Genomic DNA, 24774 nt, shown 5'->3' with positions numbered 1-24774 from the left:
AGTGGATATTGGAAATAAATGATTCATATAGCCGATCTCAACTAGTCTGGGACTAAGACTTGGTTGATGTTGTTACTAGAGTGAAATAATGTGTTTGTATGGCTGAAATTTTCATTACTGGGGGGATTTGTCTACAAAATTAGTTGTGTTTGTACAGGTGAAAAATGGCTTTAGATAGTTAGATTGTTGCTGACGGTTCATCTTTTATCATATAGGGGAGACGAGCTTACATATATATCTCAAGTCTCACAGAAAATTGGAACTTAGATTTCTTTTCTAACTTATTGTCATTGCAATAATGATGCCATTGTGGTTTAGAAATTAGATCATCTATTATTTGTGCGTTTTCTACATAAGCTTTCTTTTGGTTCCTGAGCAAATCGCTAAGATAAGAGAAATGAACAGTAGTGAAAAGTGCAAAAATTTGATATACTCATTCAGGGTTAAGGTCTCTGGTTTGGTGTTTGATGGTGGTGGCATGATACTGAATAGAAGTGGAACTATGAGTTTAAAAACTTATGGTGTAAGTCTTTATAATTGCTGTTTCCTTTATTCTGATGAAAGTGGCTTAACTGGGGGTAACTATTTGAAAGTAGTATGGTTTATCACTGTCAAACTAGGTTCACCTATTGGTCTTGCAATTATGACATCTGAGACCGAGAGCCTTGCTTAATAGCTCATTTCAAGCTTTTGCCTGCACAGGCTTTTTAGTTTTTATTTGGTTGTGGAAGTCAGCAATTTCTCCCATCTTCGCTTTCGTTATTAGTCATTACTTTGTTAAAGCTTTTTTAATTTTATAGATGAAGGTTGGATCTGTTGATAAATGATACAGTGCACAGACCTTTCTAATTATATGAATAGCCATAGGAGGCAAGAGAATAGTATAACTTCTATTACGTGATTCCAGAATTCCTAGCCTTATTAGCTTGCAAATGCTGTTGAATATGTATATGTTTCTGCATCCAGTTAAGTTGCATTTTTTCCATTAGATGCAGTAGACAAATGGCGGCTTCGTGCCCACCGGCGGTAAAAAGAAATTTTTGTTTTAAATTTACTTTATCAGTTAGAGCGATTCGGTTTGTTTTTTTTGGGATTTTGCCTTTCTAACTTTTAAATTTTTGTTTGACCCCCTAATTATAAATCTCGGATTTCCCTAATTTAGAGTGAATCCTTGATGAAAAAATCTGCTAGAGCCATTTAGCTGATTCATTTAGCTTTTAACTGTTAGCTGTTTGAGTATTTTTTTTTTCATAAAATGCTAATACAAAATGTCACGGAACACTATAAAAAATAACATTTAACGGTTTGATTGGTTAAAACTGTAAAAGTTATTTAAAAAGCTTTAAAAGTTATCTATTATTATTATTTATAAAATTATAGATTAAATTAAAAAAATTAGTTAAATTGGCCAATCAAATAATAAAAAAAGAAGAAAAATTTTAAATCTTAAAAAAAAAAAAAAAGAATGTATGGCAAAGAGAACGCTTTAAAAATATAGATTTTTTATTTTTTTTTATGTTTGCATTGGATTTAGAATTTTGTTTTTGAACAAACTTTATGCATTAAAGCCAAACCCACAACGAGGGACCAAAATTACAACAGTTGACATAGAGCTTGAGGTGGAATACTATAAATATCAACTATCCACCAAAATTCATTTAATTCATAGTTATATGGATGTTGTTAAAATAAATTAATTATTCTTTTTTACATTTTCTTAATTAATATATAAATTTTGATTTTTACAAATTTAAAAAATAACTTTAATTTTTTCTAAAACTGTCACTAATTTTATTTTATACCATTAAACTGAGCAAAGAGCTTCTGTGGCTGTTTGATCCATTTCAATCAATTTAAAATGGATTTAAATATCAATTAAATGTATTCGAGATGCATATATTAAAATTTGGATTATACTTTTCTATATTAAAAATGTCATTATTTTTTAATAAAAAATTATTTTTTTATTGATCTGCTCCGTTGATAAGTCTATGATCGAGTTTAGGCAAGAAAATCCATATGAGAATTTGAGAAGAAATCGTAAGGGATTTAATAAAAAATTATAGACAGGCTATGAATAAGCCTACAATGTTCCTAAATTATCATTTTATCCATTTTCCATCCACATGATATGATCTTGGAACACGAAAGTTCGGTGGTTACCATAAACCCAAAACAAAATGAACGGATACGATGGCAATGGCGATGGGGTAGACACCGAGACCGGAACCGAAACTGAGTTATTGGGAAGGGACTGGTCCGAGTTGACTCACGAGTGTTTGATCAACATCATTGCGCGACTCACCCTGGAGCACCGATGGCGAGGACCTATGTTGGTGTGCAAGTCCTGGCTCAACGCCTGCAAGGACTGCTCACTCAACTCGACGTTCGATCTCGATGCTTTGTTCGACTCATCAACTGAGTTGTCTCGGTGGTGGATTCCCGAGTTCGAGCGTAAGATGGATTCGATGCTCCGTTCTGTCGTCGCTTGGAGCGATGGCTCTCTCACCGAGATCCGCACCAGACACTGCTCCGATCGCGCCCTCTGTTTCGTAGCAGAAAGGTACAAATTATAATTACCCCAAAAAGAAAACATCAAATTTGAACTTCTGTGAAAACTTGCCTGATAGCAATTAATCTTTAAGTTTTGATGATTTCTTCAATATTCAATCTTGGGTTATTGCATTTTCAGGTGCCCAAACCTCGAGGTGCTATCTATTAAGAGCTGTCCAAATGTTACTGATGCATCTATGGCTAAGGTAGCCTTTAAATGCACCAAACTTAAGGAGGTTGACATTAGTTATTGCTATGAAATATCTCATGAATCTCTAGTGATGATAGGAAGGAATTGCCCTAATCTTAAGGTTCTAAAACGAAACTTCATGAACTGGTTAGATCCTTCCCAACATATGGGAATTGTCCCTGATGGGTATTTGAATGCTTGTCCTCAAGATGGGGATTCAGAAGCAGCTGCAATTGCAAAGTCTATGCCTCAGTTGGAGCATCTTGAACTTCGATTCTCTAAGTTATCATCGAAAGGGCTTGCATCAATTTGTGAAGCCTGTTTGAATCTTGAGTACTTGGATTTATGTGGGTGTGCAAATTTGACAAGCCGGGATATCATCAATGCAACATCTGGTTTAAAGAATTTGAAGGAGATTAAAAAGCCAAATTTCTATATCCCCAGGTCAGTCTTCCATACTGAAAGGTATGGCCATTGGAGGCTGTATGATGAGCGATTCCAGACGGATGTTTTTCGTATTTGATCAGGTGATTTTAATTTGATTATCATCCATGACAACATCTTGTTTTTCTTGTGCTGCTGTCAGAGCTTGTAATGGTTTGTTCTGCATCTGGACGTTAATGTTTTATTAAATCTTGCAGATTGTTGAATGCTACTGGGAAGTTGGATTCCTTCATGTTTGCTGCTTTGGTGGATTGGTGCCTACGTGGTAATTTCTTATAAGTTATGTCTTTGAATTTTTTTTTTTTCTTTTTTGAAACTTTCTTTGCATGTTTCTGCATATTATGTCTCAAATTGTTGTAAAGCCATTATTTGTTTCCTACTTGGTCTTGTGCTGAATAATTTATTAAATAAAAATGTATAGAATTGTTAGTTTTATTTTGGTTGAAAAATTGGAGAGTAGTAGCTTCTTCATAATTTTTTTGTTTGTTTGATTTGAATGTTATAAAACTTCAACTTTGTTCATTTTCTTCTTGGTTAGTTTTGCTGATTGGTGTCTCTTGGGCATGTTCTGTATGATAATTTCTTGACAAACTAGGGCATAAAATTCTGACCCATCAAGCAATAAATTAAAACAGGAGTCCTCTCTTGGAAACCAGTTCTCTACCCTCTATGATAACCTCTTGTAGCAATTCAAAACTACACATATTTAAATTCAATGAACAACAATATGTGTCCAATACTAGTAAAGCATGCACCTAGCTTAAAAACTTAAAATCTGTACATAAGGTCAACAAAGTAGTAAGCTGAACATCCAAAATATCACATTAAATCTTAGAATGTTGGAATTTATAACAGGATTTTAGAACGAGTGCATGTGATTTGCCTCTAGGCATATTTCCAATGCCCAATTTTCACCACAGTTCAGAGTTAGTATTATGTATGCCTTCCCATTGGAAGGAGTTACATGCCTGACATGTATTGGTTTGCTCATCCCAAAATCAATGTCATAGAAAGGGAGCTGCATCCAACTAATGATGTTGAGGTTTTAGAAACTGAAAAATTGAGGGCCTTAGATGTTAGTGCTTCCAAAATAATCAATAGTCGATCTTAAAATACTCATCATCCATCCGCTTTATTGCCTTGTTAATTCTTTCCAGTGTCCTCTAATGACTCTGATAAGAGGTCACTGGATAAATCAGTTGGTTTAGCCAAGAGGATGGCATTCCCAAAAGTAATGGGCTGTGACCTACTGTCTATGGTTACGTTTAATTGATTGCCAGTAGATGAGCCACATGCTTTTCACGTAGGATCTCATAGCTACTGGACTTCATTTTGCCATTGTTTGTACTTGATTTAAGTTGAGTAGGAGTGATCTTAAGGTCAGGATTTGAATAAAATTCGATTGGTTTTATGGTTTTTGGTGGGCGGTTTGTGATCTTCAATGTGCAGAAATTTTGGGGATTGAGGGACTTGGCCACCGAAAATGGTTTGATTAATGCATGGTAAGATGCTAATGGGGAGGCCATCTGCTAGTGTTCGACTCCATTGTGAATTGGCAGTAGTAAACAGTATGTTGTCTGCTGGGAAAATAATAAGAGAAATAAACCATTGCTGGAGCATAGAAATCGAACATTAAAGAAGATAAAAAAATTTTTGGCAAGTTATTATAAGGGAATAAAATGTAATGTGATTAAATAAATGTTTAATTTAATATTGTTTTTTCTAAAAATATATTTATTGAACTATTTCACTTTATGCTGTACATTAAAAACTAAAAATAAATTTAAATATGTTACAATACAAAAGATAACTTATCAGAGTACGTGTGTTGCCCAATTCACAAAAACAAAAGATAACTTATTTAACAAAAAGGCAATACATATGCGATGAGCAGAAGGTATCAAGTCCAAGTCCTAGTATTTAGTGAATTAAGGGGAGGCCTACCCCTATCCCTATTGTAAAAAATTAAAAAAAAAAAAAAAAAAATGAAAAGCAGTACATATAACTCATTCTAACGATACATAATCTCAACAAATCTCCACTCACTACCAATACTCAGGATAACTTTATTCTTAAATTAACAAAAAGAAAAAAAATAACTATCCCCAAGAGTGAAATGAGATGGAGAGAGCCCTTCTCGCACTTTTAAATCTCAAGAGATTCCTTTGTAGACCTTAAGTGCAAATCTAGATTGGCTGAACCAGCAGACTTTAAATACCGAATGATTTACAAAAAAAAAAAAAAAAAAAAAAAAACACTATATTTTGGAAGGAATAATATCAGAGATCTGCCTCCAACATGTAGAATAACTTGTTGAAGGATTCCATATGATTTATCTCTAGGGTTATAATTAATGCCCAACTCCCATCGATTTCATTGCTCGGAGTTGGTAGTATGTATCCTTTACCTTCCACTGGATTTACAGGTCTAAAACATAATGGCTTACCCATCCCAAAATCAAGAGAATAAAAAGGAATCCTCATCCAACTTGTTATACCTAAATTCGGACACCTGTTTTGAATTGCACTTATATCATCCAATCCATCAATATAATCCATAGTTGACCTCAAAAACTCATCATCCATCCGATTTATCGCCTTTCTGATTCGTTCTACAGTTTCCTTCAACGTCTCTGATATTATCTCACCAGATAAAGCAGTGAGACTAGCCCGGAAAACTGCATTGCCGAAGTAGCCGCTTGGAAGTGGAGGTTTTAACCTTGACCTCCCATCCACAGCCATGTTGATCTTGGTCGCTTGATCATTCGATAAGCCACGTGCTTTGCATGTGCAACGCCATATATGTGCAGTTAGAATTTCATAACTACTGTACTTAGTTTTTCCATTGCCATGGTTGTTGTTTTCTTCCTGTACCTTAGATTTCAGGGCATTAAGTTGTTCTACTGTGATCTTAAATATTTCAGTTTTGGCATTATTGTTTTGCGTTGGATTTATAGGAGGTAGATTGTCATATTCAGAGTGTCGGAATTTAGGTTTTCCGGCGACTTGGTTACGGAGGATGGTTCGGTCGATGAATGGTTGATGGCTAATGGGGAGACCACGAGCTATTTCACACCATGTCTTGGCAAAATGGATATAGGCTCTACCATCTGATAGTGTATAATGCCACTGCATTCCTAGTGATAGTCCACCACATCTAAATTTTGTTACCTACCAACAATAACCCTATCTCATTACAGATATAATTATACAGTAAAAAATTATACAAACCAAATCAAACTATAATAATAATTTCAAAGAATAATGGATCTGGATCACGTGAAACGTATAAATTCTTTTTGGCCTTGTTGGACAATAATTTTAAGACAATCGGCTAAGGCCAAAGCATTATTTCTGTAATTATACTGTTAGATAATATAATACATATCTATATCTATAAAAATATATCAAATCTCAAATATAAAAGTTTATGTGTCACAATATTAGAATATTAATATGCTTACGTTGCATAATGTTAAAATATTATTTTATTGAGTTACAAATACTTTTTATATATTTTTAAAAATTATTTTTTAAACAATTAATAATATCATTAATATATATATGTATATATTTATTTTATTAATTTTCTTTTTTCTTGCGAAATCTATATACATATCTTTCATATAAATAAGAATACAAAAAACCAATTCATACTTTCAATAAAAAGAATTGGATTCTTTGCGATTCTTTTCATAGTATTTTATTGAAGTGAGCTTGATTATTGTGGGATGACGATAAAATTATGAAGTGTATTCAGTTTCTGATAATCAACTAAGTGTGATTTTGTGATCTGTAACTATTAACGTCTTTGATCCATACAAAAGTATTTTTTTTATTATTATTACTAAACTTAAGTTTTTCTTGTTATTATTCAACTGTATGTCATCTAAATTATACAATTCACTTTTCACCGGTGCTATATTTCTAATGAAATTAAAGTTAAAATTCATTTTTTAATGTGATTATGTGGGCGATAGGAGAATATTCTATAACAGAATTAATGTTTATATTTTGTTTTATAAAAGGAGATGATGGTGTTGTTCAACCTATTTCAAATCAAAACAAATTTTGATGAATAATTTTTTTTTTAACTTTTTAATATTCATTGGGTTTATGCTTGGATTTTAAATTATTTATTTAAAATAAATTCAATAACTTTTTCTTATAGATTAATTTTAAGATGTATTAAAATATTTCTAAAAATTAAAAATTTTATATTTCTAAATAAGAGTTACTGAAATTAGGAAAAATTCTAAATAAGAGTTGGCCATGAATTACTACTCTATCCATGCACTCTAAAAAATACACTGCAACATCTTTATAGTTTATTTTGTTAAAAGCTTTTGTCCTTCCGTATATTTTTTACAACTTATGTCGTTTTATAGCAAACTACAAGGACAAATTTATAAAATAAAATCCAAGTTTTACCTGTAATGCAAAAAGTGGAAAAGAAGATATGTCGTTCTTGGAATGATCAACTCTTGGAATAAGTTGGCGATTTTCCTCATAAAGCATGGAGTCACCAAGCTCATGTATGGCAGACTCTGTTTCAGCTTCTATAAATAAAACCCCATCTCCATTACAGTTTATTTGAAGCCTGCCCTTCTCATCTCTTCCCAATCTGCCTGCCGCAGGATAAAATTGCACTAAAACGTTGCTCAGTGCCTCTTTTAGCACTTTAGTACCGTCAAAAAAATTATTATTTGACTCGTAAAAATACAGCATATAGTGTATGCTTGTTTGAGGCAGATTTATATCCAGTTTAGAGAGATATAGATGCTGGTTAGGCAGCTCTTGGGCTGGGCATATCATGCTTGTTTCTTTTACCTTTATATTCATCTTCTGTGTTACTTTGTAATTAACACAAAAGGACTTAGAAGACAGAGTGATCAATATATTGTTAAGAAAGTTTTTGGGTCTTCTGTTTTTTCATGAAGTGAACTATATATATATAAATATAATATTTTTCTGAGCTTTGATATCAAAGATGTGGTTCAGAATGCGAATCAGGTGACGGTACATAAAAATATTATTTTATGTGATATTATCGCAACAGTTATATATCTATTTAATGAAATAAAGTCATATTAATAGTTTATTTTTTTCTGTTATCTGTGATATACGGACACGGGAGAGACTTGAGGTTTTCACATTTCGAAAATATTTTTGAAAACAGAAATGGCTTGAAAATGTATCGGTTCCATTTCCATAAATGTTAAAAAATCGGACACCAATTTCCACTTGCTGGAAATATTTCTTGCATTAAAAAAAAATCAGATTTTAAATCCAAATTAAATTTAGATGATTAGCAAATCCTATTCGAGAAATAACAAATAATCCTACTTTTAATTTCAATATTCAAATTTAACAGAATTTCATTATTTTGTTCCATTTTAACATTTGCATATTTTCTTTTCTTTTTTCTTTAGAATATGAAACTTATAAACAGTTTTTTCTCTCTTTGGATGTGATTTATAATGATTTATTTTTAATTATAGTTAAGAAACTTTATCTGTTATTGATTGTTTTTTAAAATTTATAAATATACTCTTTCTAAATTATTTTTATATTTATTCATATATTTTTAAATTTTATAAATAAATCTTTATATTTTTTATATTTACATGTTTTTTCCACATTTCCGTTTCCTATATTTTTGAAAATACAATTTCCTTATGTCTGTGTCTGTTTCCCCCTTTCTGTGTCTATACTTCATAGTCCGTTATACATCAATAACTTCTAAACCAACACAATTAGATTTCCTATATCTAAACAAACAGAACATTTAAAAGGATTAACAGGAAATAAGTGGAAAAAAAAAAAAGCAAACATATATATATATATATATATATATATATATATATAACAAAAATGCACTACAACCACTTATATATATGTCTCAACAAGCTCTAGGCATGCGGCCAATGTCACAGAAGCTCATCATAAAACAAGTTTTTGAAGAATTGCATATGATGAACCTCTAGGCATAGAATCAAAACCCAACTCCCATCAATCTCATTGCTTGGTGTTGCTACTATGTATCCTTTACCTTCAACTGGATTTGGAGGTCTCATACACAGTGGCTTACCCATCCCAAAATCAAGAGAATAAAAGGGCAACCTCATCCAGCTAACAATACTTAAATTCGGACACCGACAAAACTCCGGTCCCCTTACAATTGCCATTATATCATCAACTCCATCAATATAATCCATAGCTGATCTCAAGAACTCGTTATCCATCCGATTTATCGCCTTTCTAATTCTTTCTACAGTTTCCTTCAACGTCTCTGATCCAATGTCACCAGCTAAAGCAATCGAACTAGCCAAGAAAAGTGCATTACCAAAGTAGCCACTTGGAAGTGGAGGTTTTAGCCTTGACCTACCATCCACGGCTATGTTCAACTTGGTTGCTTGATCATTGGATAAGCCACGTGCTTTGCATGTGCAACGCCAGATATGTGCAGTTAGGATTTCGTAGCTACTGAACTTAGTTTTTCCATATCCGTTGTTGCTGTTTTCTTCTTGTACCTTAGATTTTAAGGCATTAAGCTGTTCTAATGTGATATTGAACAGTTCAGTTCTAGTATTGTTTTGGGTTGGATCTGTATTGTTTACAGGAGGCAGTTTGTCATATTCAAAGTGTTGAAATTTAGGTTTTCTGGTGACTTGGTTACGGAGGATGGTTCGGTCGATGAATGGCGGATGGCTAACGAGGAGACCACGAGCTATTTCACACCATGCCTTCGCAAAAAGGATATAACCAGAACCGTCTGATAGTATGTGATGCCATTGGGTTCCAAGAGATAGTCCACCGCATCTAAATTTTGTTACCTACCAATAAAAAGAATATATGAAGCTAGGATAATTATACAATGTATGACTCGAACCAAAATCAAACTTAATAGTAAATTATGGTTTTATTTAAATGGAGATTTGAGTCGATTTAAACAATTATACATTTAAGTTCATAGTTTTACTTTCCAAAAATGGAAGTATATTTGCAAATATTTTGGGATATCTAAAAAAAAATAACAACGATGGAGGGAGTATATTTGATTTTTAGAAATTTTTAAATGTTAAATAAATCATACCGAGTTATTTTCAATTAAATATCAAAAATTTTCTTTTATTATTTTATTATTGAATTAAACGGAACTAGTTAGATTCGATTTCTTTTTCAGTTTATCCATTATTGCCCATCCCTAGTTGCATGGAGTTGCAATTTAATTAAAAGGAGGAGAGAAATGTAATATCTATGTATTTGGTTTGAATTTTATACTTCAATTAAATTTTGTAATAAAGTATAATCTACATATTTTCCTGAAAAATATTTATTGTCACCTAAAGTAAATAATTCATTTAATATCTTTATATTTATTTGTAGAAATCAAAATTTCTTAAAGAAAGTAATTTTCTTTGAACTGGATAACCAAATACCTCCTAATAAAATAGAAAAAAATATATATATACTAACTAATTAAAATAAACAGATATTAGTATAAAGTAAATACTAGTATAATTACCTGTAAAACAAGTAGTGGAAAAGAAGATAATATGTCTGTCTTGGAATAATCAATACTTGGAATAAGTTGAAGAATTTGCTCATTAAGCATCAAGTCACCACCAAGTTCTTCTACTGTAGAGTCTGTTTCAGCTTCTATAAATAAAACCCCATCTCCATTACAGTTTATTTGAAGCCTGCCCTTATCATCTCTTCCCAATCTGCCTGCTACAGGATAAAATTGAACTAAAACTTTTCTCAGTGCCTCTTTTAGCAGTTTAATGTCAAAAGAATCAGTATTTGACTTGTAAATATACACTTTAGAGTTTTGGCTTCTCTGGAGAAACAGATCAATGTTAGAGAGATATAGATGCTGATTGTTCAACTCCTGAGCTGGGCATATCATTGTTGTTTCCTTTATGTTTATATTCATCTTGTGTAATATTTCCACCTACAATCATACAAAGGTATAATTTTTATAAAATAAAATTATATATAAATCACTAAGTTGTGAGAATTAAAAGATTTTGATTAACAAAACACACTAAAGGAGAGGAAAAGAAACCAAGAAATTGAAATGATGGTGAAGAAAGGAAAGAAAAGGCCAGAAGGGTAGGGAAGTGAGAAAGAAACTTGGTGGGATACAGAAAGAAAATATTGATTCCTATTTAAGTTAATTTATGAAGAAAAATCTCTATTAATAATAAATGATTACCTGCACCCAATGTTCAGGTACACCTGTACATTAAACCAGTCAAAAAGTTTTTTTTTTAAAGTATGTTAGCTACTTTACCTTTTTTTTCTATACATAGATAGAAATATTATCGTTTAAACTAAAATATTATTTATAATTAGTTTGGTGTGTAGATGAAATGGTACGCCGGGAGTAGTTAAATCTTCCACTATTAATATGTAAATCGTATGAGAATTTGCAACCTCTATTTTCAAGTAGTTAATGAATATATTCTTTTAGATATAACTAGACGTTAAGTATCGGAGATCAATTATTTATTTTTTTTTTTTTAAAAAGTAATAGCAAAATTAGGAAAAATATATAACTTATAGGGAAAACTTTTAATTTTAAAAATTTTGGAAGGTAAATGTAGATGTTTTCGAGAAAATATAGAAAAAAATTAAGGAGGGACAAATAAGAATATTTTTGAAAATTTATATAAAATTCTATAGGGAAAATTGGCATTTTAAAAAACTTACGTGCTTGTTTTATGAATTCTCTCAATTATATTATCCGTTCACGCCTTGATGCAAATGCTAGATGATAAATAAAGCCGTCATCATTATAGTATGAATGGATAACCTTATCCACGGTGGGGAAGCAGTGGAGCTTGATGGGACTCGGCGTCGGAGAATGTTGGAATGATTCAAGGTGGCCCGCCAATTGCGCTACGGGTGGCATTTTAGATAAACTGAATTTTTTTTTAGATAATTATATTTTAAGCTTCTGAAATTTTAAGTTTTTATCACCTTTTTTATTTATAGGAAAGTTTCGCGTCCACTTTTGAAATCATGTCCAATTTGAAATCTTCCAGACCAAAACTAAACTCTGTTCACTCAATTTAAGATTGGATTTCGGATAATTTATTCGTAATTAAAATTATTAAATTTTATTTTTTGATAAAATCAATTATGTTAATTTATAATTAATATAATCAATAATTCTTATAATTAGATACATTTAAGACGTTTTAATTATTTAATACATGTATTTTAATTGCATGATACAATGATGGCGGAGAGGAACCTCCAGCTTAGCTACTAGGCCAAGGCTTGAGGGAGTCCGAACTTCATTTCAGTAACAAAACAAGTACATAATAGAATACATAAACTGCTTTATGTGCACTAATCAAACAAATACAACGTAAAACAGCAATCCTACCACAATATATCTAAATAATATTATTACAAATGAAGATGATTTGAGTAGAAATGAGCCTGAAGCTTTGCTCCGGCGAGGAGTGCGGGGACGAAGAAGATCTCCGCCGCCATAAGATCCCTTTCCATGTCCACCTCTTTGGACAATCTTTACATGCACGTCCTTGCTATGTAAATCTACATGCAAACGAAATATATATTATATGTATATGTATATATACAGAGAGCGAGAGAAAGAAAAAAATCTTATTTACAAAGGAAGAAAAATAATGAAAAGAACTATATATATACACCTTTAGCTATATGATTTGGGTTGGGTAGTGGGCTAGATTGAGGGATGAAATGATCTTCCAATGCATTGCTTGAAATATATGTGCAGAAAATTATGAAGAAAAAAGGCCCTGAAAATATTACTCTGGCTGTCATGTTAATGGTTTCTTTTCACTTTCTCTTTTAGAGTCTGTAGCTAAATAGGTAGCATATATTGAAAGACCTGCACTTTAAAGTGATGAATAATGGCCTTTGCTTCCTTTTTAAGCTTTTCTTTAGTGGGGAAACTGTTAAAGATTTCAGATTTTTTTTTTTTTTTTTTTTCAAGTTAAAGATTATGGCTTTCCATTGGCATGCCTGTTATGGAACTGATGCTATATGTTATTCAATTTTATGGTCTAGAAGAGACTTGAAGGCTTGTTTCAGAAAAAAATAAATAAATAAGTGGAGAGTTTGTGAATAGGTAAATGGCATTTTATGTCACAAAAAAACCAACGGATTTATATTGAGGAGCAAAGCCACAAGTTTCAATTAAAGGGGGTAGAAAATTAATTTTTTAAACTTCATTTACTAATTAAAGAGGTCAAATATTATTTATCAATGGGGACAATTTTTTTTTTTTTTTATGCTAAGATACTATTTTGTAAATTTTACTTAAACTACACTTACTTTGAAAATATTTTCAAATTTTTGATATTTAGGTTGACAGAAAAATTAATCAATGGAAAATATTTTTCTAATTAAAGAGAAATACTAAGTCGTTTTACAAAAAAAAAATGAAACCCTTTCAAAAAAAGAAAAACATTTTCTAAACATTAATAAATTTACTGTAATTTTATAAATACATCTTTTAATATATTAAATATCAATAGTCACTATTATCAATCACTATCGGCCACTACTATAATTTATATTTTTACCTAATTTTTATGTCAAATTTATTAATAAATGTAATGCTTTTCATTCAACAGTTAAAATTCAAAGTGGAGAAAGTATATAATGTCTGCATATGTTTTATTGGAATTTCTTATGTTCTTTTTAAATACATAAGTAATAAAGAACATCAATTACGGATGGGCATATGCGCTGCGTTTTGGATAAATGCCACTTTTATCTTATTTTTTTTAGATTCTTCAGATCATGCAAAGAATATTTACAACAGAAGAAAATGCATCCACTCATATAACTGGAATACAACTAATTCAAAAAAAAAAAAAAAAAAATCAATAACTATAATAACTTCCTGAGATTCTAATTCTCATGGCATAAGTGATTTGCTTTGAAGTCCGCTGAAATTCCCATCTGACATCTCCGAGAAATTTTGCTATGGAATTTTCTTTTAATTAGGTTTCCATTTGAATTTAATATCGAAATTAATTTTTAACGAATCATTATTATTTTTAGGATTTTCTTTTTTATGCATTTGAAATATATATAGGGAATAAAGATGTGAGGATTTAGATTGCTAACATCCTGCAGCACTGTACATATGGATTGAGGTAGTTCTGTAAATATTTAAAGAACTTCTGAAAATTTGAACTAATAAATATAAACAGCTTTCTCAAAATACTGCAAAAATTAATTTAGTTTAAAAGAAAATTAGGCAAACACACTAGCACCATCCAAATATCTTGTTACAAAACACCAAGTTGCTCCTTAACTGTGTTCCAATTATGGTATACTCACCCCAATCTAGGACTCAAAATAACGCAACAAAAACTATAAACCCTACTGTAACATGTCTGAGTGTAGAACAGAGGAGGGTAGAGGATTTCAAGAGTAAAGAGCTTGCTCCACTCTTTTTAGGTACAGAGCGAGGCCGAAGCGTATCCCCACCACCATAAACTCCTTTCGCGGCTTTCTGAAAGCTCTTCGCATCAACTTCATGTCTACTCTCATGTATACTCGGATTATTTTTCTTTTTTGATTCGATCATCGATTCATATACATCTATAAACCAAAAAAGATTATAAAACACTAATCTTATTAGCTCGATTAATATATTTGTAAATGATCAAAAAAAAAAAAAAAAAAAAAAAAAAGAATACGTACGATATAAATAAACACATGAACCTTAAAAAAATAAATAAATAAAACACTTACTCTTAAGTTGCTTTGCCCTAGTATGAGGGTTGTGCTCAGGGTGACAAAGTGTCTTACAACAAATGACAAGGAATAGGGAAGCTAGAAATAGTATTTCTGTCTTCATGGTAACAGTTTACCTTTCAACCTAGCTGGTTTTATTTGATGATGTAGGAGAAGGATTAGGGGAGATGTGATATATAGCTAAGTGTATTGTGATTAGAGCTTTGGTTAGGGTGATTAATTCAGATCTAGTTGGCTTTATAATAAGATGCTTCTTATGACCAGACAATAAAGAAGAGAGAGTTAGTGGCTCAAATTGCAAAAGTTAAGTGAATTCGAATATGTTCTCTTTCAATTCAAAACATTCATTTTTAAAACTCAGTCAGCAAACCGTTTTCACATAACCAATATCGATTAGAATGGAGTGATTGAAACTCATTTTCTCTTAAGCAGAAAAACTAAATTATTTTCAAAGAAAATGAATTCTGATAAGACTGATTATAAGTAAAGTCTTATCCCACATTAATTTATAATAGTTTATAAGTAAAGTCATACTTTTAGGGTTGTAAAAATAGCTAGTGGAGGCCACAACTTAAAGTGATAAAGGACACAGTTTAATTTATGGCTAATGTATCTTTCGGTAATAAAATATGGTCAGAAATTGGATATGGAAATGCTGTTGAGAGGTGCCGGGAATAAATAATACTTTCGGTAAATGTATGTGAATAAAATGCTTTCGTTTAAAAAATTTAAAAGCATCTACTTTAAATTTGAATAATATTTTATTACCTACTAGCTAAGAGTCAATACAGTAAAAGCAAGTTCTAATATCGGACATGATATATAAATTACCTTTCCTTTGTTCTTTTTAAAAGCTTTGCTTGTCTCCTTGTAATTTAAAAAAAAATTGTTCGCGGCATCTCATAGACGAATCCCAGGAGGAACCAGACAACGCCTTTCGTTTTTTCCCCCTTCGTTGGCACTTGCCGACTTTCTTAACCAGCCCCCTTTGCACCGCCTTCTTTACAGAATAGACGGGTGATTCGATACTTTTTCCTCGAATACAAAATTTTTCATTTAATAATTGATCTGATAAGAGCAAAATATAATAAAAGACTGAAAATACATGTAGTTAATTATAAATATATATATATATATATATCAATCCATGTGGCAGATAAGAATTAATTAAGGTGGACGATGTTGAATTTTCGGAAGGTAAACTTACAAAGGATGACAAGTAATTGCAATGCTGCAATAACGTATAACGTATCTCCATAACAACAACAACACAAGTTTATATATACTGCTAGTGATTTAATCTGTATAATTCTGCCATGCAAGTGCCATATTTTCAAATCCTTATTCATATATCTCCGAAAATGGAAATGGAAATGGAAAATCCAAACTGGGTCACATGGCAACCCAAGCAAGTCAGGCTACAGTAACAAAAATGGCACAGAAAAAACAAAATAATATATCATGTTGTAATATTTCTTAAAAAAAAGGGTTTCGAAAAGAATACAGCCGAATTCTCATGGACCGTCTCTTGTAAGTATAACAGTACAAAAGCAGGCACCAGGGATGACAAGGATCATCATCATCCTATGATAACTTTCAAATAACTTTTTCTTAAATAAGATATTGCCATTTGCCACTTTACGTCAATATTATATGAATTTATTTATTTTTTTTGATATAATAATTAAATTCACAAAAGCAAAATTTAACATAAAATCCATATTTGACTATATATATATATATATATATATATATATATATATATATATATATATATATATATATATATATATATATATATATATATATATATAGTGGTTAGGTAATCAAAAAAAAAAAAATCCATATTTGACTAATGGCTCTTTGACAGAAAATATAACATTGTATAAAAGCTAAATAATTGAATACCATTCCAACAAACGATTATGATAACCATAAACTAATAATAAAATGTTAAAATATTTTGTTTACCCACAAACATATTACACAATCCCACATCACAACCGGCCCCTTTTAAATAATAATAATGCACTAGTTATTGTACATCCAGATCCTTTCATTGTACTAGCTATAATATAGTGTGATTTTCCGTTCATATATATATATATATATATATATAGAAGAAGAAATCACACTACAATACTACATGATAGCTAGATTTGAATTCTGAAACTTTACTAGTAACGAAATCACCACCTTCAAAAGGCTATCTAGAGCATGAAGAAACAAAGGAAGAGAAAGGAGCCAAGAACAGAACCAATCAAATGGAATGAGGTCATCTGAGTTCGGATAGCAGATGATTTAGGACGTGTACGTGGAGCAAATCGAGCCCTTCGTTTGATCTGAATCCCAAGCTTCCTAGTAGAGAATGAACTAAGATCAATATGAGCTAATTGTCTACCCTGGTGAAGATACTGGGCAATAGCTTTGTTGAATTGATCAAGGACAGGTTCATTAGCCATAATTGGAAGAGACTGGGACAGCAAAAGTAGGGAAAGAACAAGGAAAGTGAATATATATCTTGTTGGAGCCATCTCTGCTAAGCAAAAATTGGAGAAAGGTAGGAGGAAAGGATATCCTATCATGTAATGCTATAATGGACCATAGGAAGTTAAAATATATTTTTGAGATATTAATAGGCAGTAGTTGAGGTGGGCCAGCTTTATAACCAGAAGCTTCTTCAGGACAAACTGCTAGTGCTAGCTTTTGACTTAGTATGAAAACCCATTTCAAGAACAATATTTTTATCTGTACACTGTCTATCTGTAATACAAGAGGTTAAAGATTCAAACTCTAATAATCTTCGACGATAATCTCTAAAACGATACAATCTGTCTGTTGAAAGATGAAAAATATGACGGCAAGAGCCTAGCTGAATGAATTTGCAGTGAATCTAATAGCATTCGCCTAAAGAGGATCACTTTCGGCAAAAGTGTATCACAAGTCTCACTAATTTATTTCTGTGCCTCAAAAGGAAGATAAATGAAAAGGTTCACTTGTTATTCAGAATTCAAGGGCATATATTTCTACAGCCTTAACCAAATTTCGGACGAATATTAGATTGCATAGCAACATGCACCGACTAAGTAATAAAAGATTGGAATCAGAAGAAAAGAGACTAGTAAGACCAGAAAAATGAAAAATCTGTGTTAGGGGTACCACTGTCCTCGATTCAAAGAATTCTATAAGATGTGGATACATACCAATGTTGTAGTTGGTTGAAAATTGAATCCTTGCAGCTCTGAAGAACATTGGTTTACATTATGTATGGAAGTTCACTAGAGAGATCTCATCTGGAGATTAACCTTCTAACCATATTTGAAAGGTTACTTTAGAGTTCAAGTAAAAGTTAATGACTGTCAAGATTTATATTTATTAACCAACCTCAAAAATATCCATTTCTTTAAACCATCAAAATAAAAATATATAAGGTGGAAAATAAAGTTTTTAAACTCCCAACAATATAAGATTGATCAACTTTGCTTTACAAAACACAGTAAATTCCATATTCTTACCTTCATTAACCTCCCCCCATTACCCTAAAAAAGAAACTCAATGCAGAAGTAGCCAGAAAGGCAGCAGAGAATGATTCTCTAGACAATTAACTGTTCACTTAGATTTGAGGCACATATTTACTTTAAACAAAATTGCAAAGGTAACAAAACTTAAGAGAAGAGTGTCAGAAACATGTTAATGCAGAGTGAGATTCCAATTCGAGTGGCATCAAATCATTCAATTAATAATATTTCTTTCTTACTACTTAAAGATTTCAAAATCTCCAGCAAATCAGGCTTTATTTGAAATATAGGCTTTCTCAAGTGTTTAAAATGTATTCTTTCAATTTCAAAAAAGAAAAATTAATCTTTAAGTTTCGGGATGCAACTTGAGCTTTACCAACAATACACAGGAAATACCTTTAGTTTTAGCACTTTGTAGTCAGCGGAATAGATTATCCAGAATATCTTGGTTGAGCTTCGGGATTGGCGAAACTTGACCCACTTGTTTAGCCAGTTGGCCCATGACTCGATCCAGGTATAACACATAAAGCCCATTTCTGTTTTCCAGAAGTTCTAATGCTTTTCGAGCATGAAGTAGTGATATCACCCACTCTTCAAACAGTACTGCAGTGTCAATATTGCATATCATTTTTCGGGTAACCGCGATCCTTCCAAGTTACTCAAAATAAAATTCTGTTAATGCAAATTGCTGAGAAAATATTAATCTGAGAGCTACAAGAAAAATCTTGGTTGTAAAAAATAGTTATTGAGTACATAACACCGTGAAAAAGTCTACTACCACGAGCCAAATGCATAAATCAGTTGTAAGAGACTAATTAAAATGGATATGATGCAGTCAAGATAATTACCATTGTCAAAGCCTTCACCCTTTAACCAAGTTAACAAGTAATCCGATAACAAAAACTCAATAAGCTGTATCCTGTCATGCAAATTTAAAATGAGTGAACAAAATCTGATGCAACATTTCACAAATGATATATACTCGGATCTTAAGTTCTTCTGCCCTATGAAACTAAACTGTATCACTGGCTGAAACGTGTTCAGATTTTACATATGCAAGATTCGGGTGCCGAGGCCTATTAATTATATGTAGAACCAAGAAAAGGACTGCAAATTAGCATGTCATTGTTATGTATATTCTAAGGTAAATACTAATGGATTTCTCTGTTCAAACAGAATAATTTTGACAAAGATATTAAGATTAGTGATGGAATGGATGATCAAGGTAATAAACATATCATGGAAAATGAACACTTACATAATATACAAACATCTATGCATATTTGGAAAAGCATCATCAAATGGGTCCATGAAGAGCAAATTCTCTGCCACTAGAGATATTTTTTGAGAAACTAAAAAGATTGCACGCTGCCCGATGTAAGATTCACTTCCAAGCTTGCGGATCAAGTGTTCAATGTAGAACTGGGTATCAGCGCCACAGTTTGGCTCTAAAACAGCATATCAACTAATTAGTAAGAGGCACTCACTGAGAGACAACAATAGAAAGGCCGAAGGTAGCATCATCCAAGAAACAAGAAGAAAACAGTGTCCATTTCTCAATTTATGAAGTAATGGTTCCTTCTATTAACAAAACGAAACAAAATGCCTCTAATTAATACTTCAGAATTATGAAAGTTCAAAGAGCACCACAATTTCTAACCAATACTCACCATCTTGTGAAGGGGAACACATCCTTCTAACCAATCTCACAATCAAGTTGTTGACAATTCCTTCAGTAAAGTCCATATTCTTTTCTTTTGACAGCAGGTTCCTCGTTGAATCTGAAAGAGACGAGAGGAAAGTGGAAAATTATTACCACAAATGGTAAGCAATAAGGAAAAACAAAAACCAGAGGTTGTGATGAGGCAATGGTCCAAGACCAACCTATGAATTAGAGGAGAAACTTCACAAATAAAACATCATATAGGCAAAACTTATCATGAAACCATTAGAGGTAAACCGAACAGCATGAACTGAAACAGTACTCTTCAAAACTAAACTGCTCCTTGAAAATCTATTAAGAGATCATCATGTTTCTCAGTCTTGTGGCAATTCTCATTTTAACCTGACTTTAACTTTCGTACTTCGTTTTCACAGGATTCTTAGTTCGTGAAAATCTAATCCTGAGGCAGCCAACCACCATCCTTCATCAACCTCTTCCTCATATTAACATTCTCTAGAACTTCTTTCTAACACTTATATTGCCCGAGTTAATTCAATTCATGATCAATTCACCTAGCATCTGGAATACCATTTTGCATCACAGTAATTTAAAGTAGGAGGTTTAACGAAGTTAAGAATATTAAATATTTTGGTCACAATGGATACTTTTATGTAAAATTATACCTATTACAGCATGGATAACATGAAACACTTGCATGCACCATTATTCTTGTGAGATTGGAATAGTAGACCAACCAATCAAACAAAATACAGTAGCCAGTTGCAAAAGTAGAAACCAATGGATACACCAAACAAATAAAAGATAACTAATGATCTCATTTGCCATCACATTGCCCAAGATAACTTCTCCTAAAGCAACAATCAAAATGTCCTAGAAATATAGTTTCCCTTTTCTCTCCTCTTAACTACCAGACAAATGAAGGAAAATACATTTTCACATCCCTTCTTCCAATTTCCACCCATCTCCCTCATAACAAACAAACTGCTACTCTGCTGAAAATGACTTACAATGAGCTTTTGAAATAGATCTGAATGTTGAGTGTTGTCACATTAATATTCTCAAGAGGAGAGCTATCTAAGAATGTAGAAGCTAATATCAGTACCTAGAATGAAATCCACAGCTTGGTGCGACCAGTTTGCAAAATTAGCCTCTTGCACCTGCAAAACTTAGGTGAGCATAAACAACAGCTGCCGATAGATATAGTTTACTTAAAAACATTTGATTTTTGGAATAAAATGAAACCATAAAGAAAGCAGCCAGCATAGCACTCTCACAGGAGAGGCAGTGTCACAAAGCTCCACAAGAAAATCAATAGAGGCCCTTAGCTGCTCAGCTGCATCTTCATTGTTGAAATCTGCAGATGTATAGTGAGCAGAAATTTCATTTCATATTTAATACATATACTTGCATATATATTACATTACACTGCTCTAGAATACCCAATTCTTCAGATGTAAAAGCTCTCAAACTTTATCTATTATTAACCTGCCAAAGTCATAGTCAACACTCTTTTTTTTCTCTTGACTTGAACAGAGTTAAGTTAACTAAGCAACAAAACAAGAGAAATAATTGGAGAATCAGCACATCTAGCAACTTCTATAGTTATATACGCCTGTCAACAATGTGGTAACATATAGTAAGAAATTTGGCCCAATTAACAACATTTTGAAGCAAAATGAAATCAAGTGGAGGAATAATTTTGGTTAACTAGTCCAAATAACGCGATCTTTTAAACCTGAAAACTTCAATTGTTGTTTTGGACCACCAGTTTTCCTCCTTTCCTTTAACCGCACTGGAAAAACAAAACAAAAGAGCTCTTAAACTTAACCGATAATTAAAGCATATATTATGATAAGATTGAATGCGAAACCTTGTCTGAGGAATCTGCGGCGAAGAACGTCGTCGAATCTACGATCAGAACCATCTCCGTCTTGCTTAAGGCTTAGTTTCCCCGAATTGTCAAAGAAATAGCACTTGCATGAAGCATTTTGCGGGAACAATTCGTAATGCGAAGCATCTAAACAAAAAGTCCATACACACAATAATGAATATATCCAAAAATGAAAATAATAGTGGAAATCCAGAGAGATACCTTCTGCTTCCTTGAGCTCTTCTCTGAGTCGAAGTAGCTCTTGTTTCCGCTCCTTAGCCTGAAATTCTCATCAAATAAGCGCGAAATTAGCCTCTGTTTGCCTGCCTAGAAAAATAAAAAAAAATTAAAAAAAAAAAAAACTGAAAATAACGCCGAGAATAAGAAGGATATTTACTGCCATTGAAGGATAAAAAAGCTGTTAGTAATATTATTGCATTTAGATTTAATCGTGAACTAAACGAAGAATCAAGTGATTATTGGAGGGTGGAAAGTGGAGAGAAACCTTTCGCTTCCAACGAAGAGCGTCGGATTCGGGACGACTATCAGGCAAAGGAGATTGCCTTTGGAGGAGCTTTGATCGGAGAAGAGAGATCGCTACGGCGAGCTTCAGTGACTGATAGCTCATCGATGCCGTATTGGCGTTCGCTGCTTGTTCGCTTGAACCCATTCGCTGGACGCCTGTAATTAGCGCGGGAAATATTCGATTGTTTAAGAACCTTCAATTGCTTTGAACGTTCACTCGCTTTTTATATTGGTCAGAACTCTCTTGTAACTGCTGATCCTGCACTTCTCGCCTCACAAATTGCTAAGCATGTCGTTCAAATTTAACCGTAAAGTTTTTGAAAAAAAATGGATAAAAATTACAATTTCATGATGTAAATTAAGCGAAAAAATTGATTTTGTTCAAAATTATTTTATTACAATTTTGAAATAGTTTTATTCATAGATATGCTATCATTAACTCAATAATAAACTAAGAATATTTTGAAAAATGATCATAAAAAATTAAAAGATATTTTCATTCCTTAAATTAAACCATTAAATTTCACCTCAATTTGAATTCTCCTATCTATTTATTTCAATATAAATGTATAATTTTTAAAGGACGAAAATCACGTGGTAATATACTAGATAATGAAAGTAATAATGCCGCATTTTTTTACTTTTCCTTTCAATTTAAACTCCATTTATTTGTGGAAGATAACTTACATTTGAAAAATATTTTTCAAATCACTTATTTTCTGTTGTTTAGCTTCAATTTTAAAATTAGTTAAAAATATTAAAATTCTAACTCATAAGACCATAAAAATAAAAATACTAATAATATAAATTTCATATTTTAAAAATTATATTGTTAAACACGAGAATAATGCAAAAAGAAAAAGTAAATTATGAAAGTCGTCAGTGGCCGTTGGTGATGGTCGATGGTAGCGGGTAGTTATGAATGATGAGTTGTGGTAGTGGCTACCGATTATTAATAAATTAACAAAATATAAATTTATAAGATTATAGTAAGTTTCTCAAAATCTAAAAAATATTTTATGTTTTTGAAAATTGAAAGTCATTTTCCTTAAAAATTACTTAATTTTCATTTGACTAAGAAAATATTTTCCGTTGACTTATTTTCTTGAACGTCCCCCAAACACAGAGGCAGCGTCAGAGTATATAAAGTGGAGTCAATTGACCCACTCAACTTTTAAAAAATATTTATAAAATAATTGATAAAAAATTTTAAAAAAATGTATATTAAATGACAAATTTTAGATTTTTTTAATCTAATTGGCCCAACTAAAAATTAAATTAAATAAATGACTCCGCCAACAATAAAAAACTATAGATAATATTTTCCTATAAATTATTTTACGAAAACAAACGGAACAGATTTCTTTTTTTCAATTTAATAGACATTAAGTTTTTTTTTTTAACTAAAAAAGAATCCAATGGAGTTAATATTTAATGAACACTAAGTTTTTAATTAAATAAAATAATAAAATTACAAAATAATACAATTTATTGAAATTATAATTAATAAACATCTAAATAATTCAATTAATAATAAACTTTAATAATTGCTTCCTCATTTGGGTCCACCGATATACTCACTAGGAAATTGTCTCATACGTTGTGTAAAACAAGTAAAATGAAAGTAATCATAGTGGTAGCGAACTCCCGGAGTATAGCTAACATATATTAGCGGTTGCCTATCCAAATCTTCTCCTTCGCACACATGGCAACGACGCACAACAAAATAAGATGGCAGATAAGAAGGAGGGCATAAATACGACCTTTTTGATCCAATTGTGAGCTCCGAAGGTAACATGCAATTGACATGAACATCAAAATTGCAATCATAGCATTTGTAGCCAACTGAGCTGCCCACTTCATCACAAATAATACATCGAAATTGGTAATTGTACTTAAAGGGCATGATTATGAGATTAAAATAATGTTTATGCACCCCATCATAAAGAATAGCTGGCAAAATTTCAAGTTTGAGATTGGTTTGCAAGAGGCAATCATAACAATCGTCTGAAAACTCTTCACAGTTGTTACATTTATACGTCTTCTCGAATTCATATTTTTCAGGGTTCTTTGCTGTCAAACAACTGGAATGCGTAAATCTTGAGGCTGACTCTGCACAGAATTTATGAAAGATGAATTCACTGCACTCTGCACATTCATAAGAGAGGCCAGAAACAAGATTTGAGCATTTTTTGCATTGGATTTTCTCTGTTCTTGGT

General features: G+C 31.8%; 5 protein-coding genes and 1 long non-coding RNA gene across 7 annotated transcripts; 1 reads left to right on the top strand and 5 right to left on the bottom strand.

Annotated features, from left to right (window-relative positions):
- The first annotated feature begins 2009 nt into the window (after positions 1 to 2009).
- Positions 2010 to 3622, top strand: LOC105633531 (F-box protein SKIP1). Its single transcript, XM_012216138.4, has 3 exons — positions 2010 to 2563; positions 2693 to 3270; positions 3385 to 3622. Exons 1-2 carry the CDS (start codon positions 2181 to 2183, stop codon positions 3264 to 3266), a joined length of 957 nt encoding a protein of 318 aa, XP_012071528.1. The 5' UTR covers positions 2010 to 2180; the 3' UTR covers positions 3267 to 3270; positions 3385 to 3622.
- Positions 3623 to 5259: 1637 nt separating this feature from the next.
- On the bottom strand, positions 5260 to 8092 carry LOC105633532 (hydroxycinnamoyl CoA quinate transferase). The gene is made up of 2 exons (XM_020679090.3): positions 7618 to 8092; positions 5260 to 6357 (listed from the first exon to the last, which is right to left on the bottom strand). The coding sequence occupies exons 1-2, from the start codon at positions 8026 to 8028 to the stop codon at positions 5467 to 5469; spliced, it is 1302 nt and encodes a 433-aa protein (XP_020534749.1). The 5' UTR covers positions 8029 to 8092; the 3' UTR covers positions 5260 to 5466.
- Positions 8093 to 8911: 819 nt separating this feature from the next.
- Positions 8912 to 11342, bottom strand: LOC105633533 (hydroxycinnamoyl CoA quinate transferase). The gene is made up of 2 exons (XM_012216140.4): positions 10715 to 11342; positions 8912 to 10022 (listed from the first exon to the last, which is right to left on the bottom strand). The coding sequence occupies exons 1-2, from the start codon at positions 11123 to 11125 to the stop codon at positions 9117 to 9119; spliced, it is 1317 nt and encodes a 438-aa protein (XP_012071530.1). The 5' UTR covers positions 11126 to 11342; the 3' UTR covers positions 8912 to 9116.
- Positions 11343 to 12442: 1100 nt separating this feature from the next.
- Positions 12443 to 13086, bottom strand: LOC110009403 (uncharacterized). Its single transcript, XR_002284287.3, has 2 exons — positions 12876 to 13086; positions 12443 to 12759 (listed from the first exon to the last, which is right to left on the bottom strand). It is a non-coding gene; the product is annotated as an uncharacterized LOC110009403 (long non-coding RNA).
- A 1323-nt stretch (positions 13087 to 14409) lies between these two features.
- On the bottom strand, positions 14410 to 15222 carry LOC105633534 (uncharacterized). The gene is made up of 2 exons (XM_012216141.4): positions 14956 to 15222; positions 14410 to 14802 (listed from the first exon to the last, which is right to left on the bottom strand). The coding sequence occupies exons 1-2, from the start codon at positions 15059 to 15061 to the stop codon at positions 14552 to 14554; spliced, it is 357 nt and encodes a 118-aa protein (XP_012071531.1). The 5' UTR covers positions 15062 to 15222; the 3' UTR covers positions 14410 to 14551.
- A 2050-nt stretch (positions 15223 to 17272) lies between these two features.
- On the bottom strand, positions 17273 to 22838 carry MPS1 (multipolar spindle 1). 2 transcript variants are annotated; one of them, XM_012216241.4, is made up of 10 exons: positions 22536 to 22838; positions 22253 to 22310; positions 22031 to 22177; positions 21896 to 21952; positions 21435 to 21514; positions 21263 to 21317; positions 20147 to 20257; positions 19735 to 19924; positions 19325 to 19395; positions 17273 to 19079 (listed from the first exon to the last, which is right to left on the bottom strand). In XM_012216241.4, exons 1-10 carry the CDS (start codon positions 22698 to 22700, stop codon positions 18895 to 18897), a joined length of 1119 nt encoding a protein of 372 aa, XP_012071631.1. In that variant the 5' UTR covers positions 22701 to 22838; the 3' UTR covers positions 17273 to 18894. The 2 variants fall into 2 exon arrangements, with proteins under 2 accessions (XP_012071631.1, XP_089580751.1); XM_089724625.1 differs by lacking the exon at positions 19325 to 19395 and having other exon boundaries at positions 18943 to 19079.
- Between the last annotated feature and the right edge of the window lie 1936 nt (positions 22839 to 24774).

Source organism: Jatropha curcas, chromosome 8 (assembly GCF_041381405.1).
Source record: "Jatropha curcas cultivar XTBG-Jc1 chromosome 8, XTBG_Jcur_1.0, whole genome shotgun sequence".
Taxonomy (NCBI): Eukaryota; Viridiplantae; Streptophyta; class Magnoliopsida; order Malpighiales; family Euphorbiaceae; genus Jatropha; species Jatropha curcas.
This window is presented reverse-complemented; position numbering and strand designations above follow the sequence as displayed.

Excerpts from the sequence above, each read along its gene's own strand:
- LOC105633531 (XM_012216138.4), top strand. The coding sequence starts at position 2,181 with ATGAACGGATACGATGGCAATGGCGATGGGGTAGACACCGAGACCGGA. Across the intron at positions 2,564-2,692 it reads CTCTGTTTCGTAGCAGAAAG|GTGCCCAAACCTCGAGGTGC; the intron begins GTACAAATTATA and ends TTGCATTTTCAG.
- LOC105633532 (XM_020679090.3), bottom strand. The coding sequence starts at position 8,028 with ATGAATATAAAGGTAAAAGAAACAAGCATGATATGCCCAGCCCAAGAG. Across the intron at positions 6,358-7,617 it reads TTCCACTTTTTGCATTACAG|GTAACAAAATTTAGATGTGG; the intron begins GTAAAACTTGGA and ends TATTGTTGGTAG.
- LOC105633534 (XM_012216141.4), bottom strand. The coding sequence starts at position 15,061 with ATGAAGACAGAAATACTATTTCTAGCTTCCCTATTCCTTGTCATTTGT. Across the intron at positions 14,803-14,955 it reads TAGGGCAAAGCAACTTAAGA|ATGTATATGAATCGATGATC; the intron begins GTAAGTGTTTTA and ends TTTGGTTTATAG.
- MPS1 (XM_012216241.4), bottom strand. The coding sequence starts at position 22,700 with ATGGGTTCAAGCGAACAAGCAGCGAACGCCAATACGGCATCGATGAGC. Across the intron at positions 22,311-22,535 it reads CTCTTCGTTGGAAGCGAAAG|GCTAAGGAGCGGAAACAAGA; the intron begins GTTTCTCTCCAC and ends TGAGAATTTCAG. Across the intron at positions 22,178-22,252 it reads AGAGCTCAAGGAAGCAGAAG|ATGCTTCGCATTACGAATTG; the intron begins GTATCTCTCTGG and ends CTTTTTGTTTAG.
- LOC105633533 (XM_012216140.4), bottom strand. The coding sequence starts at position 11,125 with ATGAATATAAACATAAAGGAAACAACAATGATATGCCCAGCTCAGGAG. Across the intron at positions 10,023-10,714 it reads TTCCACTACTTGTTTTACAG|GTAACAAAATTTAGATGCGG; the intron begins GTAATTATACTA and ends TTTTATTGGTAG.